This window comes from Serinus canaria, chromosome 7 (genome assembly GCF_022539315.1).
Source record: "Serinus canaria isolate serCan28SL12 chromosome 7, serCan2020, whole genome shotgun sequence".
Taxonomy (NCBI): domain Eukaryota; kingdom Metazoa; phylum Chordata; class Aves; order Passeriformes; family Fringillidae; genus Serinus; species Serinus canaria.
This window is the reverse complement of record NC_066321.1, coordinates 1,277,844-1,293,236: the sequence shown is the minus strand read 5'-3', so window position 1 is coordinate 1,293,236 and position 15,393 is coordinate 1,277,844. Positions and strand designations below refer to the sequence as shown.

The window sequence follows — 15,393 nt, the reverse complement described above, 5'->3', positions numbered from 1 at the left end:
GCCTTATGCCCCTGTGCTAAGGGGCTTTTATATCCTCTTGTGATCAAGAACATGAAATGCTTCCCTACAAGGCAAACAAGCTTTAATTCCCAAAAGGGTGACCCTGTTTAGAGCTACCCAAAGAATTTTTAAAAAGGCCTGAAAATCAAAAAATCACAAGGGAGGACAACAAGCAAGGGAAAACTCTTCAGTGGGAAGATATTTCTCCCTAGGGTGATGCCTTCTCGATCCTTCTGTGCTCCTGACAAGGACACCTGTCCCTGCAGAACTTGTTCACTCCCATATCCCTGCACCTCTTGTCCTAAACGTGGAAACGACTTTTTGTCTACAGTCACTGGGAGTTTTCCTCAGCTTCAGCAGTGTAATTTCCTCCTCCAAAAAGCCTCACTGCATCATCTACTTCACGTTAATCATCACAGCTGGTAATGGACTGTAATACCATGCACAGTCTCATTTCTTCATATATCCATCAATAAAAATGGTATTTTTGCTTGTTTTATATATATGTACACACACAAACACATTATGATAAGAGATGCTGTTACAAAAATCATGGAAATATCTGTTCACTGTTAAGAAATATGTTTGTTGTTGAGCGGTGAACCAGGAGAGATTAGGTATCAATTTTATAGCACCTTTCCAAAAGTGAGCATGTTTACTGGGGATAAGTGCCACTCACTGCCCATTCACTTCTGCTTTTAATGCAAATCCAAGCTGCGTTCTGCACACAGGCTGGATGGGTTTTACGAGGGCAAATGCCCACTTCAGGCAGACGTTCCCGTGCTAGTGACTCATGTAGCTGTGGTTTATTCCGTGCTGGAAGCGCTGCAATTAGCAGAGCCCTCCCTCCCGGCTCCCGGTGCTCCAGGGGAGGAAGGAGGATCCAAGCCCGGGGCTGCTCCAGCTCTCCAGCTGCAGGATGAGCCTTCCAGGTCCTAAACCAGAACAATGCAGAGGCTCTGCTGTCATCTCGGCACGCTCGCAGTTGTTTGCTCCACACCGCAGGGAACCAGAATTCCACCACAATTCATTTTCCACCGTCTCAATCCTCTCCCTGGCTCCTCTCTGGCCACAAAGTGGCACTCATGTGACCCATCCCCACTACCTGTTTGCCAGGATATTGTCTCAGCAGGCATTCCCAATCCCTGAGTCAGGAGCTAAAATAATAAGGTTTAATGTTTTAAGCAAGTGGTTCGGGAGCATAAAGCAAACAAACACTCGGGGAATTTTAACTGCTTTGTGCCTGAGCCTTTGGGGTTTATGGCCTCCCGTTTTTCCATACAACTGGGAGATCCAGATTGCTTTTAAGGTTTGGGGTCTTTTAATTAAGAAAAGGGAGATTCTCACATATTCCTGTGATTCTGGAAATTAGGTCTATCAAAAGCATTCTCAGTTACAGAGAGGCTGTAAAATTGAAACAGCTGTAAAACTGCATTATCATAAACTGCTTAACAGAGTATTAGGGAGTCTGGAAATGACTTCTTCATCCCAGTCCTTCCAAGTGGACATCTAAAGACCAAGTTCCTCTCGTCCATAAACACAATTCTTCCAGCACAAATCCTAACCCAGATGTGTGTGCAACAAGTGCCATTAAAGCTGCTTTTCCCAAATAACGTTCTTGGAAGAGATCACTGGGGTTCACTGAAATATGAACTAAACCACAAGAAATTCCACCTTGCCATGAGAAAGAACTTCTTTCCATGGAGGGTGGGCAAGCACTGGAACTCTGTCCAGGGAGGTTGTGGGGTCTCCACAGACATTCCAGACCCACCTGGATGCATTCCTGTGTCACCAGCTCCAGGTGACCCTGCCTTGGTAGGGGGTTGGACTGGGAGATCTCCAGAGGTCCCTTCCAATCCCCTGGGATTCTGGGATGCATGGAGTTGAACATCTTGGAAGCACCTTTAAACCCAGCACACATTTACCTGCATTCTCTGATAAAATTTCATAAATTACACATTTCTACACCAACCACCATCCAGCAACTCAGTATTCTCAGCCCCAATACTGCACTTCTAAGTTGTCTTAAGAGGACAGTTAGACTTTGCTGAAAGACATTAAACCAGCACAAGGCAGACTCGGGATGGAGAACAGCTCCCAAGGACTCACAATCTGCCTGGTTTACAGAATCATCCAGCTGGATCCCCAATCACATCCCTAAAGGAACCACCACACTCATCTGCACACGGCCTGGCAGCCTGTGAGCAGCGGCAGTGAAAGTTAACACACGCATACCAAAAGGGCAGGAATTTCTAAATTCACCCAGAGCTTTCCTCATCCCTGGAACTGTCCAAGGCCAGGCTGGACAGAGCTTGGAGCAACCCGGGATGGTGGAAGGTCTCCCTGCCTGCGAGATGAGCTTTAAACCCTTCCAAACCAAACCATTCCAGGCTTCTAAGCAGCAGAGTTTTGAAATAATTCAAATACCCAGTTCGGAAGGATTCCAATACACAGGATTTCCTCTCAACATGGTGCATTGCATTAATGACAATTTTGCCCAGTTGTTGTTCCTCTCTGCCTGAAATAAAGGGATGCTAAAACAACTGAGGTAACACTTAAGAGGGATCGCGCTTCCAGACCAACACTGACACAGGCAGGAAAAAATTCCTCATCCGAAGCCCTCCAGGACCCATCCATTCTCCTGAGGACACCACATCATACCATACATACGTCTGCATTGACGTACACTCTATATTATGTTGTTATCAATGTATTTTACGAGCTGTCCACACCGCCTTATGTAACGGATCCCTGTTTAATATGGAGCAGCGTGTCCATCGCCGCGGCGATCCCGGCCGTTCTCCGGCGTGCCCAAAAACACCCCAAAACACCCACTCGGGCACCGGCGGGGAACGCTCCGGAACCGCGGCGTCCGACCGCGGCACCGGGGGCTCCGTGCTCCCACAGACCCATTTTGCGAGGGATGCCGGGGAGGGATAATTCCCTAGGGAAGCACAGCAGCCCGTCCCGGCATCTCTGGGGCAGCACAGGGTCACCCCCCGGCGCCGCGCCCGCAGCACGGACACCCAGCCCGCCCGCGCGGGTCTGCGTGCCCCCCGCCCCGCGCCCGCAGCACTCACCGCCTCCGAGTCTTCAAACCCATGCAGGTACAAGTTGTCGTACATGGAGAGCCGGTGCGGGGCCGGAGGGCCGGGGAGCGCGGCGGCGGAGCGCGGTGAGGCGGCGGGGCCGAGCTCCCTGAGCGCTGCGGCGGCGCCGCCTCCCGCCGGAGCCCCCCCGCCTGCCCCGCTGCTTCCCGCCCGCCGCGCCGCCGCCCCCCATTGGCTGAGCCGCGCCGCCGCCGCAGCGCCATTGGCTGGGACGCGCCGGCGCCGACACGCCATTGGCTGGGACGCGCCGGCCGCGAGCAGCGCTGCGCGCTGGCGCCGCCTCACGGCTCCTCACGGGCTGATGGCGGCGGCCGCTGTGCCCCCGGGGGCGGCCAGCACGGCGGCGGACCCTTGCTTATTTGTAATAAAACTGGTCTACAATAAACAATACCGTATAGTCTAGAGAAGAATGAGGTAGGATCGCATTAATGCATACAAATATCTCCAAAATACGCTGGCGCCAGGCTCCGTTCAGTGGTGTCAGTGACAGGTGGAGGAGCAATGGCCATAAAATAAAACACAAGTTCCAGCTCAACAGGAGGAAAAACATCTTTCCATGAGGGGGGCAGAGCACTGGAACTGCTGCCCAGGGAGGGCTGGAGTCATTCCCACCACCTGGACACATTCCTGTGTCACCTGCTCCAGGTGACCCTGGCTGGACTGGATGGTCTCCAGAGGTCCCTTCCAGCCAAATCCTGGGATTTATTTACAATAAAATACAGCCTTTCTTCTTCGAGACTCCAAGGAACAGCGGGTGGTTTCCAAAAAAACCTTCCCTCCACCCTCCAAAAATATTTGGAAACCATTAAACGCTGAAACCAGTAAGACTAAACAGTAAGAATTAACAGAAACCACATACACACAATGTCTGGAAATAAGAAAACCAAATCCTAAACACCAAGAATTAGAAGAACAGAAGTGTGAACCTGATTTACAACTAAATTAAGAAACAAAATCTCTAAACAGGTTCCTCCTGGAGCTCTACAAATTAAACTTCTGGTGTAACACTACGTGATTAAAAAGTCAATAAATAATTAAACACTAATGACAGAACTAATTTACAATTTACTTCCTACTCTTATTAAAACAATTACTTAAAATCTCATCCTCAGTGCAATCTGATCCACCACTGCAGTTTCACAAACGCTTCCTATTTGTGTTTCCCATCTGCTTCCTCCACTTTTCCTCCCAAAATCTTCCATCAATTCTGCAAAATTAACACAAATCCCACGGGAAGTGAAGCAAAGTCAAAGGTGTTATTCTTGTGAATATTCCCATATTCACAGTTTCTTACTAATTCAATGGAAGATTCCCCAAAGTTATGCTAAGTCTTATTCCCAATTTACTAATTCTGATGGAGGAGGATCTCAGCTTGTAAGACAGATTTAAAATGTTCATAAAACTCCCAGTCCAGGAGTTAATCTTTGCAGCCAGTTCTACAGACTTCTTGAAGATCTGTGATGTTCCACATTGAAAGAATCAACTACAAGAACCATTGGTCAGCTCAAATTAAAAATAAAAAGGCTGTGAAATCACAAGATGAAGGGAAGGAAGTGAACTTCACATAGATTTGTAATAAACCAATTCAGAAATCAGGGGAATCACTATTTGATTTCCAGTCCTTACATTTCACACTGTCCTTTTTAAGACACAGGAGTTATTAAAAATACATATTTAATGACTCAACTCAAAAGGCTCCTAAAAGATGCTATAAAAATACAATCCCCTGTAATACAGAGGAATTCTAAATCAAAGGCTGTTTTGAATATTATGAGGTAATTTATCCAAGAAACACACACCGAGGTGAGGGAGGAAGGCATTTAGCTCTTTTAAGTTGACTGGGAAGTAATATCAATATAATAAATGAGCTGAGGGAACAGGGGGCTGAATGGAGCTGATATTATCCTGCAGGGAATTCCTCTGTTCAGGCCAGGGGCCAGCACTACAGAACAACCAGCAATGCAATGGCTAAGGAGCTGAAATGAGCCTTGGTAAAGTCTAACCTTTAAAAAATGTCAGTTTTTGAACGGCTTCAGTTTCTGCATTATTCATTTTTTTAATAGCACTCATTGATGATGTTAATTGGAGCCCACAACTCCACGTCTACAAGGACACAGGAGATTTTGAAAGAGATGTAAACAAAGACCATGAGCCATCCAAAACTTTTAATGCCCAACAAATCACTGAAGATATAACCCAGACTAAAATATCTTCAGGTTGGAGGTGGGGGAAAGAGAAGAGCTCAGGAATCAGAATACTTTGAGTATCCACAGTCCTCCAAAAATACTTGGCTTCCTCCAAATACTCTGCTGCCATTAGAGATTATTCACATCCTCTTTATTTTTAATTAGAGTACAAAGGAAATCTCTCTGAGACGTGCATCCATCTATCCCAAAATATCCATTATTTAGTCAGTCCTGAGCTACCCAAATGTGGGAACTCTGGGGTGTTTTTTCCGAGGGCGTGAATACAGAACCAGAGAAAATTTTATTTCCAGCCTGATCTAATGATTCCTCAATCAAATGACAGCACTTGTGTGGTTCTTTCAGGAGCTGGAGCAATGAACTATTTGCATAAACACACTGAAGAGCTGCTGGAATAAATAAATGTGCAGGATCCAGATTGCCGAGGCGAGGGAACGCCTCGGCACCGCACTGCGCCAACCGGGATGGGAGTCAGCAACTTCTCCCTTCTCCCCACTCCAGCAAATCCCTCTTCCACCTGGGATCTCACCGAGGGCAGCAGCAGCACTGCCTCCCTTCCTGCTGCTCTGGGGGAGCCACAGGAATATTAAACCTCAAGCAGCAAAACCCCAACACAGCCCCTCCCTGCTCTCACATGGTCCTGGATTCCTGACATTACCCAGGGATAATGAGGCAAAACCCCCCAGAAGGCAAGGGCACATTAGCAAAGAGCATTAGTGGTTGCATTAGAGCAGCCTTGGATATGGATCCTTCCAGCACACAGAGGGCTCCAAATCCCACAGTCTCCATCAGCATCTTCCCCATCAAACACAGACTTTGGGTTTCACCTTGCCCCACCTGCATTCCAGGGCCTGCTGAGGAAAATTGCTCTCCCCTATGGAAAGCTGCTCTTGTTGCCATCAGCAGAAGAGCCCAGGGATGGATTTCAGTGACAGAAAGGGAAAGGACCATCAGCAATCTCCAGCAATCCACCTTGCCTCCATCCACGGGAAGGAGGCCAGTTCCTCACTCTCCTAAATTACCTGGCACAGCCCCACTCCTCGCCCCTTCTCCCTCTAAAGCAATTTCCCTGCCTCCCTCCCTCCTCCTCTGTTTTATAATAGAGATTAGATAAGAGTCTGGTGCAGTGACAGCAGCTTCTGCCCTGGGCAGAGACACAGCCAGGAGAACCTCCTGAGATCCCCTCTAACCCTGTTTTCCAGGGATTTGTGGCACTTGGAAGTCCTTGACGCCACCAGAGGAAAAAGGATTTATTTCTGTTTCAAACGATTGTGCTGTTTGGGATACATCCTGGCACAGAGGATCTGGTGAATTTCAGGGTTTTATTCAGACAGACTGGGTGGACAGCGTGCTTTAATCCTTGGAGTTTCAAGTAATAAATTAGTCTGGTCTAATTTGACAGTTCTTCTGGAGGAAGCGAGGTGCCACCTATCCTAAAACACATTTATCTGACACTGTTATGTAAAGGCTGCTATAATTAAAGAGTGTGAAGACTTGGTTGTCACTTCCTCTTGGTTGGAAGCACCTCCAGTGAGAGGTAACTGGGCTACATTTGTAGGTACCCTCTATATTTACCGAGCTGTGAAATGCCTCTTTCCCAGGCAGTGGAGACCTGCAGGAAGCCAAGGCCTTCCAGAGGGTTTTTCACAGGGAACAGGGGATGGTCCCAGCTCCTGAGGCAGGCAGGGTGTGCTCCAAGGGTTTAACAGCTCCAGCCAACTCCAACTGGGGCTTCCACTGGTGCACAGGATTGAGCAGAGCAAATCCCAAATGGCCTCGAGAACAGCCCTGTGTGAGCACAGGGATCCCTCTGGAAGATGAGGAGCTTGGAATGAAGGGTGTGCAGGATCCATGGGCAGCCACAGGGATGTCCATGGACACCGACCCCTCCAGCAGCTCCCAGGCTGCTGAGAAGGTCCAAAACATCGAGTCACACCCCAGGCACCACCCCAAAAAGCCAGAGTGGATTTGTGGCTGGAATTGTGTCAGATTTCCTTGCTGGAAGGGAGATGGGGGAGGTTCTGGTTTTAGGGAAGTTCCACGTTTTTATCTGCCCTGCCAAAAACCATCTGGGCCAAAGGATTAAGCACTTGTTTTATTCCTTATTTTAAGCTCCTCTGCTTTCCTTATGAATGCTAATCAATCTCCTTAGCTGCCATAAGTGCTGATGCCGAGTTTCTGTGCAACACTTCAGCCTGCAACTGTTGGGATGATGGGAAACGCTCTCTAAAAGCCAATTACAAACTTTATGGGAAGCTGCTGCTGTTGTACCCGAGCAGGGAAAGGCATCCTGGAAACCCCATCAGCAGTGAAACACACCCACCAGGGCTGCAATCATCCCCCTGGGACTGGGAACAGCCAAGCTGCGGGGAGAAGGGGCACTGGAAGTGTGCTGGGAATGCCAGGACATCCCATGACAGAACATCCAACCTCTACAGAGCAAGGAACTGAAAGATTTTCCAGCCTCAGAACAGACAAACAGCCCAGAGAGCTCCTGGTCAGTGTTAATTTCCCAGATGCATTTAAATATTTGCAGTTTTATCAGTGCATACTCATGAAAAGGTTGCTTGAAATGTATTTTTGATAAATTATGATTATCATTTAATAGTTCTTTGGAGAAAACAAAGCCTTGAGTGAGCAAAAAGACAACCCTGCAAGCTACAATGCAATTCCAGCCTCTGTAAACTACAGGATCTCATGGAGAGTATTTTTTTCTTTAGCTAAACTAGTAGAACTACCCGTTTTATTTTGTTTTTAGGCACAGAGCTTTTAAATTCCAGTGTTAAGAAGAATTTGCAGCTCTTGTTAAGAGGTTAAAAGAATAAATAAATAAATAGGCAGACACAGCTCAACTTCATTCCCAGTTTGCTGCTTCCCCTTGGGACTTTACAGGGATGCCTTGATGAGGCTGCTGATTTTATTGCCTTTCCCTCTGCTTTATAATCCAATTACCATAGACTGTAACACAGCACTTGGAATTCCATGGCAGGGGATGACAGGAAACTCCTCAGTTCCCTGCAGTAGATTTCCATGACTCCTGTCCAAGTGGAGAAACTGATCCAGAAACAACAGATCAATGAAGGAGGAACCACTTGTCCAACCTGATTTCTTGAAATATCTAGCCAGAGTTCTTGGGAGCTGAGTTGAGAAGAACAAATATTCATGGCTTTAGCTCTGCATATTTAAGTGAGCTGTGCTCCTTCCTGTAAAGTCTCTGGGAGATGTCTCCTTATGTACCTGCTGAAACGATGACTCTGGGATGTTCCCACCACCCAGGAGCACAGCACACAATCTGTGGAAAAATCCTGAAAATGATGACTCCTCATCTGCCTTGCAGGACTGCCCTGGAACATGTAAAAACCCTATTTGCTGCTTTTCCCAGCTTTCACAGAGATGGGCTAACTGAGAGGTGTTTTGAAAGATTTTATTCTCTTATCAGTCTCGATGAAGGGTGAGACACAAGAGATGTAAAACTCAGCACCATTCCATCAGAAGCCACCCTATTTCCTGGTCACAATCCCTTAGAAATGTTCTTCAGCCTCTTAGCTTTTGCCACACAATGCTGCTATTAATCACCTCTATTTTTCCTAACACCAATCACCTCTATTTTTACCCCACACGGTCCTGCCACAATGCATCTTTCACAGCTGCATTTCTCATTCTCTAAAATACCTAGTCTTTTTGCAAGGCCGTATTTTGAAACTTGTTAAAACCTGTAAAAACCCTATTTCTGTATTTCTAATGTTTCTCCATTGGAGAGGTTCATTCCCTTCCACTGGCAATTCCTGAAGGGAGATTTCCAGGAGCAGGACTGGGGGTTTTGCCAGCGAGGTGGGATGGCTCCAAACAAACCCCCAAAAGCCAGAACATCCCCCTGCTGCTCCCTCTGCAGGGACACCTCAAGCACAAGAATTTGGGGATCCCCGGGCTCTGCCATCCCCCCAGAGCCAGGAGGGAGTTTGGGATGAGCAGGGCCAGCCCTGTGCTGCTCAGGGTGAGGAACACCTGCCATTCCCACTTCATTCCAGCTCCTCCCAGCACCAGCAGCTCTGGTGAGTCCTCTACACTTATAAAATGATAATATTTTCCCTCTGACTCTTCCATGCAGGTTCAGACCTACATTTTTCCCTAATCTCTCAAACCCTGCAATAAAAAAAGAACAGAATCATCACTTTATTCCAGTCTTCCACAACAGCTCTGCAGAGATTACTTAAAAAGCCACAAACTCTAAATAAACTGCTGGAAGTTCTGTTCTGGATCTAAAACTGCCTACCAGACAGGAAGCAAAAATTAGGAATAAATAGAAAAGCATTAATATTCAGTGGCCCCCAAATAATTAATATTTTAATTAGGAAAATAATATTAAGTATTAATATTTTATGGAACAAATTAATATTTTAATTAGGAAATTGATTAACTTCCTAATTAATATTTTAATTAGGAAAGCATTAATATTTTCAGTGGCCCCCAAAAAGTTTGGGGACTTTTATTTCCACTGTATTTCAAGTGAGAATTGGAGTTCACTTGGGAGCAAAAAATGGAAAAATTCAGGCTGAGCAGCTCAGCCTGACAGAGTTACAAGCAGCAAACAGAATATTCTAATTGGGAGTGTGGAGAATAATAACTAATGGCAGCTCTGCCATCCCTGCCTATAATCATGATGAGCAATAGAGGAGCAGATCAGAACCTCATGTTCTCAGCAGTTAATTCAGTGTCCAGATGAGGGAGCACGGAATTAAAAGGTGATGGAACTCAAAATTCATAAAAGGAACTTATTTATCCCAAATGGAGAGAAAGCCCAGGCTCTGTTAGAATGATGAGCTTGGAAGCTTAGCCTGAAAAAAAGATTGGCCCTGAACTGGAATATTACAGCTGCTGGAGCTCTGCATGTTGTGCTTAGCAAAATTTAGGGATAAATTTTAAAATTTAGGAGTAAATGTTATTTTAATTTTAAAATTTAGGAATAAATTTTTAAAATTTAGGCAAAGCTTTGACTTCAGCCTTGATTCCTTGGCAGGAACAGGTTTAGCAAGGAACCTAAAGCTGATTTTTTTTTTAATATCTGTTTTCCTCTGCATTTTACGCTCCAAAACTATCTGCTGTGATGGGCAGAATCACAGCTTAAACACACAATAATTCACTGAATTCTGGGAGTTCCTGCCTTGCCCAGCATCCTGTGCAGCCGAGGGAAACCCAAACTTTTTGGGCTAGACCAGAAATTTAGAAGCAGAATTTTCAGATACATCAATGCAGTGATGAAAAACTGGGCTTGTTCCAGTTCAGGCTAGAAATAAAATGGCTCATTACTGCAATTAAATATTATATTCATATAAAACACATAAAATGTCTTAGTAGGGAATACTGCTGCCACCTCTTGGTTCAGCAGGATGAAAATAGCAGGGTAGGATGAACCAGAGAGCTGCAGGTGGAGCTTCCCTGGGTGTTCTCTCCAGTCAGAAATGTGGCTCTTGGAAACCTGTGGGTTTGGGATGGCTTTCCAAAGCCAGCTGGGAATGGGATACTCTGAAATCACCCCTGCTGATCTTGAGTGAAGGAAAACTGGCTGGCCATGGAGGGAGTTTGGAGGTGGAAAAGCCATAATTTGACTTTACTGTTCAAATTCTCCTTGGAGCTGCATCAATGGACACAGCAAAGGCCAAATTCCCAGCAAATGGAAATCCAGCAGGCACCACCAGTGTCCCTCTTTCCCCAGCCATGTCCCACGGGGACTGTTTTCACCTGGCCATCAGGGACCAGGATGTGAACAGGCTCCAAGGCTCCTGGCAGAGTCAGGAATTGTCATTGCTGCTGTTAGGAATGAAGGGATGGGGCTGTTTTCAGGCTAACAATGATTTACTGCTCAGATAAACATCAATCTGTGAGATTTTAGAGGGGCAAGCTGTCAGCCACAGCTCAAGAGCAGCCACAAGTTCTTCTTTACAAGGCAATCTAGAACTTTCTCACCCAACAGACAGCTGCCACAGGGTTTGTTTTGCTTTTCCAGCCCATCACCTTTACTGACTTCTGCTGCACTGTGGATGCTTCTGTCCAGTGGCTTCTGCCTCACTTGCACAGATGCTTCTGTTATAACTTCTGAACTCTGTTTGTTATAACTTCTGAACTCTGTTTGTTATAACTTCTGAACTCTGTTTCTGCTATAACTTCTGAACCCTGTTTTTGTTATAACTTCTGAACTCTGTTTCTGTTATAACTTCTGAACTCTGTTTCTGTTATAACTTTGGAACTCTCACTTTACTCTACACAACCCCACCTCTCCATACAAACCCTTCTCCATCTCACCCATACAGTTCCTCACTTATTTAACCCATACTCTTACTCACAGCTGTGGAAACAGAAGTTGATGATTGTTCTGCCTACTGTCTGGGTGCTGTATTTTTACACCAAACTCCCAAGGCTGCAGATCAAACCCTCCTGTGTCTGTGGAAGTTCCTGTTTTCCTGATTCCCATAAGGAATACCCCACCCAAAACCTTCCCTGTCTTGCACCAGCAAAGCCCACTGCTCTTTCCCACCCACTCCAGACTGAGTTCCTGGCAAAACTGTTCCAGTGGAAGATTCTGAGCCTTTGGTTGTGCCTCCTCTCCACCAGTCAGATTTTGGGTCTCACAGGGGCAGGACCCCATCCCACCCCACTGCACTGCTTCAGCCCTTCCCAAGGATCCAGAACCCTCCCCAACAGCAGCTGAGCTCCTTCTGCTCCCCCCTGAGCCTGGATCCCACCCAGCCCAGGGGATGAAGGAGGGCACTGCAGGAGGGAAGGAAGGCACAGGCAAGGCTGCAGCTCCATCCCAACCCCAAAGCACCCAGAGCCACCACTGCAAACCAGAGCCACACCTGGAATGGGCTACAGCCAAAGGAAGTGGGGCAAGTCCCCTGTGAAAAATCCAGAGATAGCCCTGACCCTGCCTAATGGGAGGTGTGCAAGGGCCAAAAGCTCTAAATGAGAGGTGAGGTGACCCCCCAAAGGCTGGATGGTCCTTCAGGCTGGACCCACACACTCCTAGAGCCACGGGATTTAACCACAGCACCTTTACAGACTTAGTCATGGGGAAAAGTAAAAATAAAAGGGTTTTTATTAAACGTCTTCAGTACTTTCACAGTAGCAGGAAGCAGGCATTAAGGATTTCACAGGTTCTTTTGTCCCTGGACTCATTCCTGCCCACACACTTGCGTGCCCGCTCTCCCCACGGAGCTGGAGAGCCCCGAGCTCCTCCTCGTGCAGATAATTTGGGTTTATTCATCTTCTGCAGAGCCCACCTAAACCCTGGGGGCGGTCAGTGGGCGGGGAGGGCAGAGGTGACAGACGAACGGAGCTGAATTGTGCTCAGAACCGGGAATATCCAGCTCCTGACAGGGCTGATACATCCAGGAAAACACTTCCTTAAAATACCAAATGGCTCTAATTGAAACCAGACTCTGAAATGCCTTTATCTTCAGTGAGCAGGTATGAAGGGGTAATGAGAATATTCCTTCTCCTGCAGACAATTCCTCCTCTCCCTGCTGAGCACTGACAGACAATAGCTCCAAAATTCCTTCCCAACATCCATAATGCAGATTAAACCTCAGCTTTAGGAGCCATTTCCAGACAAAACTGTTGCGTTGCAAGACTCACCACAAAAAAACCCCCAGCAAATAACCCAAAAGCAATGTCTGACTCCAGAATCCTCCTCACAGGTAATTCCCAGTAATTTCCAGTGCAGCCAATCAATTCATAAATCCCAAAAATACATTTAATGAGTGGAATAAGCAGGTTATGGCCATTTGTGGCCCAGGAATGCTTCACACACAGTGTCATTCCCTTATTTCAAACGAGCTGGTTAAAGTCCAACACCTGAAAGAAGTGCCAATTAATGGAGGTGCATTAATTAGCAGCTCTGGAGAGCTGGGATCTGATTTGCAGCACTCCTGAACAGGCACTCTTGTGGGCAAGACAAACAGGCTGGTGAGCCCAGGCTGGACTGGGGCCAGAAACCCAAAAAATGAACCCAAAACATGACAAGCCGTGGTCTGGGTGACAACACAGAACTGCCAAGCTGCTTCTGCTCTTACCAAACACCACAAATCACACAAGATAAACTCCAGGAGGAGGAAATGGCACCACACAAAGTGGGGAAAACCAGTCCTGAGCTCCCCTGTGTCCTGCCCTGAGCCAGTCCTAGGGAGGAGAGGATTCCAAGAATCCCTTCCAGACAGGAGCACCACGGGGTTGGGGTAGGTGGGGAAGGGGAGGGAAAGCAGCTCCCACATCAGGGCTTGGGGCAGAGGGAAACCCCCTGACCTCCAGTTCCAGCTCTGCATCCAGCCTGAGAGATGGGATAAAAAGGGAATTATCAAACCCTGCTGGTATTTTACAGCCACATTGCAACCTCACTGACATTCCTAGAAAACCTGGGGACTCCCCATCCCTGGCAGTGCCCAAGGCCAGGCTGGACAGGGCTTGGAGCAGCCTGGGATGGTGGGAGGTGTCCCTGCCAGGCAGGGGTGGGATGGGATCCATGGGATGGGATGGATGGATGGAATGGGATGGGATGGGATGGCTGTGGATGGTACTGGGATGGGTGGGATGGTATGGATTGATGGTATGGGATGGTCTTTATGGGCTGGGATGGACTTTTCTTTCTTTGGCCTTGATGATGGTGCTGGGATGGGCTGGGCTTGTGGGCTGGCCTGTGCTGGGTGGTTTCTGATGGGACTTGCTGGGCATGGGATGGAGGGCTGGGCTGGGCTGCTGGGCTTGGCTGCTTCTGGGCCTGGCCTGGGCTGGCGCCTTCGAGCTGTTCCTTCCTGGGCTGGACTGTCTGGCTGGGTTTGGCTGGCTGGGCTGGGCACCCTGCTGGTCTGGCTATTGCCTCCTGGGCTGGGCCTGGTCTGTCTGGTCTGGGGCTTGGCCTGGCTGGGCCCCCTGGGCTGGTACTGGTCTGGGCTGGCCTGGGGATGGGCTGGCTGGGATGGATGGCTAGGCCTGGCTGGGCTGGCTTCGGCTGGCTGGCGGGCTGGTGATGGGCATGGGCTGGGCTGGCATGGGCTGGGCTGGCTATTGGACTGGCCTGGGCTGGCTGGATGGAGGGCTGGCTGGGCCTGGGCTGGGGCTGGGCTTGGCGGGGATGGGCTGGGATGGGCTGGGACTGGGCTGATGGGCTGGTGGGCTGGGCTTGGCGGCTCGGTAGGGCTGAGGGATGGGCTAGGGCTGGTCATGGCTGGGGTGGGCCTGGGAGGTCCTGGGATGGCCCTGGGCGGGATGGGCTGGGAAATGGGCTTGGCTGGCTGGCTGGCATGGACTGGGCTAGGGCCTGGGCTGGGCCTGGGCTGGGCTAGCTTGCTTGGCTGGCTGGGCTGGCTGGGCTGGCTGGATGGACTGGCTGGGATGGATGAGGCTGGCATGGGTGGGCTGGGCTGGGCTGGCGCGTGGGCTGGCTGGGCCTGGGCTGGCCTGGGCTGGTATGGAATGTGGCTGGCTGTGGCTGGGCTGTCTGGGCTGGGGGATGGGCTGGTCTTCGGACTGGGATGGGCATGGGCTGGGCTGGGATGGGCTGTCTGGGCTTGGCTGCGCTTTGCTTGGCTTGGGGGGCTTGGAGTGGGTGTGTATGGGCTGGCTGTCTGGGCTGGCATGGGATGGGTTGATGCTGGCTGTGCTGGTGGCTGGTACAGGGATGGTGCTGGGCTGTTGGAAAGGGGCTGCGGAATGGGCTGGGCTGGGATGGGATTAGGCTGGGCTGTGGCTGGCTTGGTCTGGGATGGGCTGTGGCTGGGTGGCGTGGGCTCATGGACTGGGCTGGGCTATGGCTTGGGGATGGTGCATCGGTTGATTGGGATGGATGGAGGGAGGGGGCAGGGGATGACCTTTCAGTTTTTAGGTCCTTTCCAGCCCAGACTGTTCTGGGATTCTCAGGCATTGGGATTGCTGGGCTGTCAGTGCAGGAAGGCAGATCAATGATCCTGTGGGTCCCTGCTGGAATCTGAAATCCAGGGAACTCTCAGAACTTTGGGCCTGGACGCCAAAGCTCAGAATTAAACACAGGATTTGATCTGAGACCTTGGAAAAGGCTCCCAAACTCAGGT

At 48.8% G+C, this 15,393-nt stretch overlaps 1 protein-coding gene across 4 annotated transcripts in view; it reads right to left on the bottom strand.

Moving 5' to 3' along the window:
- The window catches only part of CACNB4 (calcium voltage-gated channel auxiliary subunit beta 4), a 49,050-nt gene extending 45,841 nt beyond the window's left edge, over positions 1-3,209 (bottom strand). For all 4 annotated transcript variants that reach the window (XR_007778017.1, XM_030241312.2, XM_050977075.1 and 1 more), the window contains exon 1: positions 3,081-3,209. Coding sequence is in view for 3 of the 4 variants with exons in the window: in XM_030241312.2 (XP_030097172.2) it covers positions 3,081-3,125 (45 nt within the window). In the remaining variant the exon portion in view is untranslated. The remainder of the gene's footprint in view (positions 1-3,080) is intronic.
- Between the last annotated feature and the right edge of the window lie 12,184 nt (positions 3,210-15,393).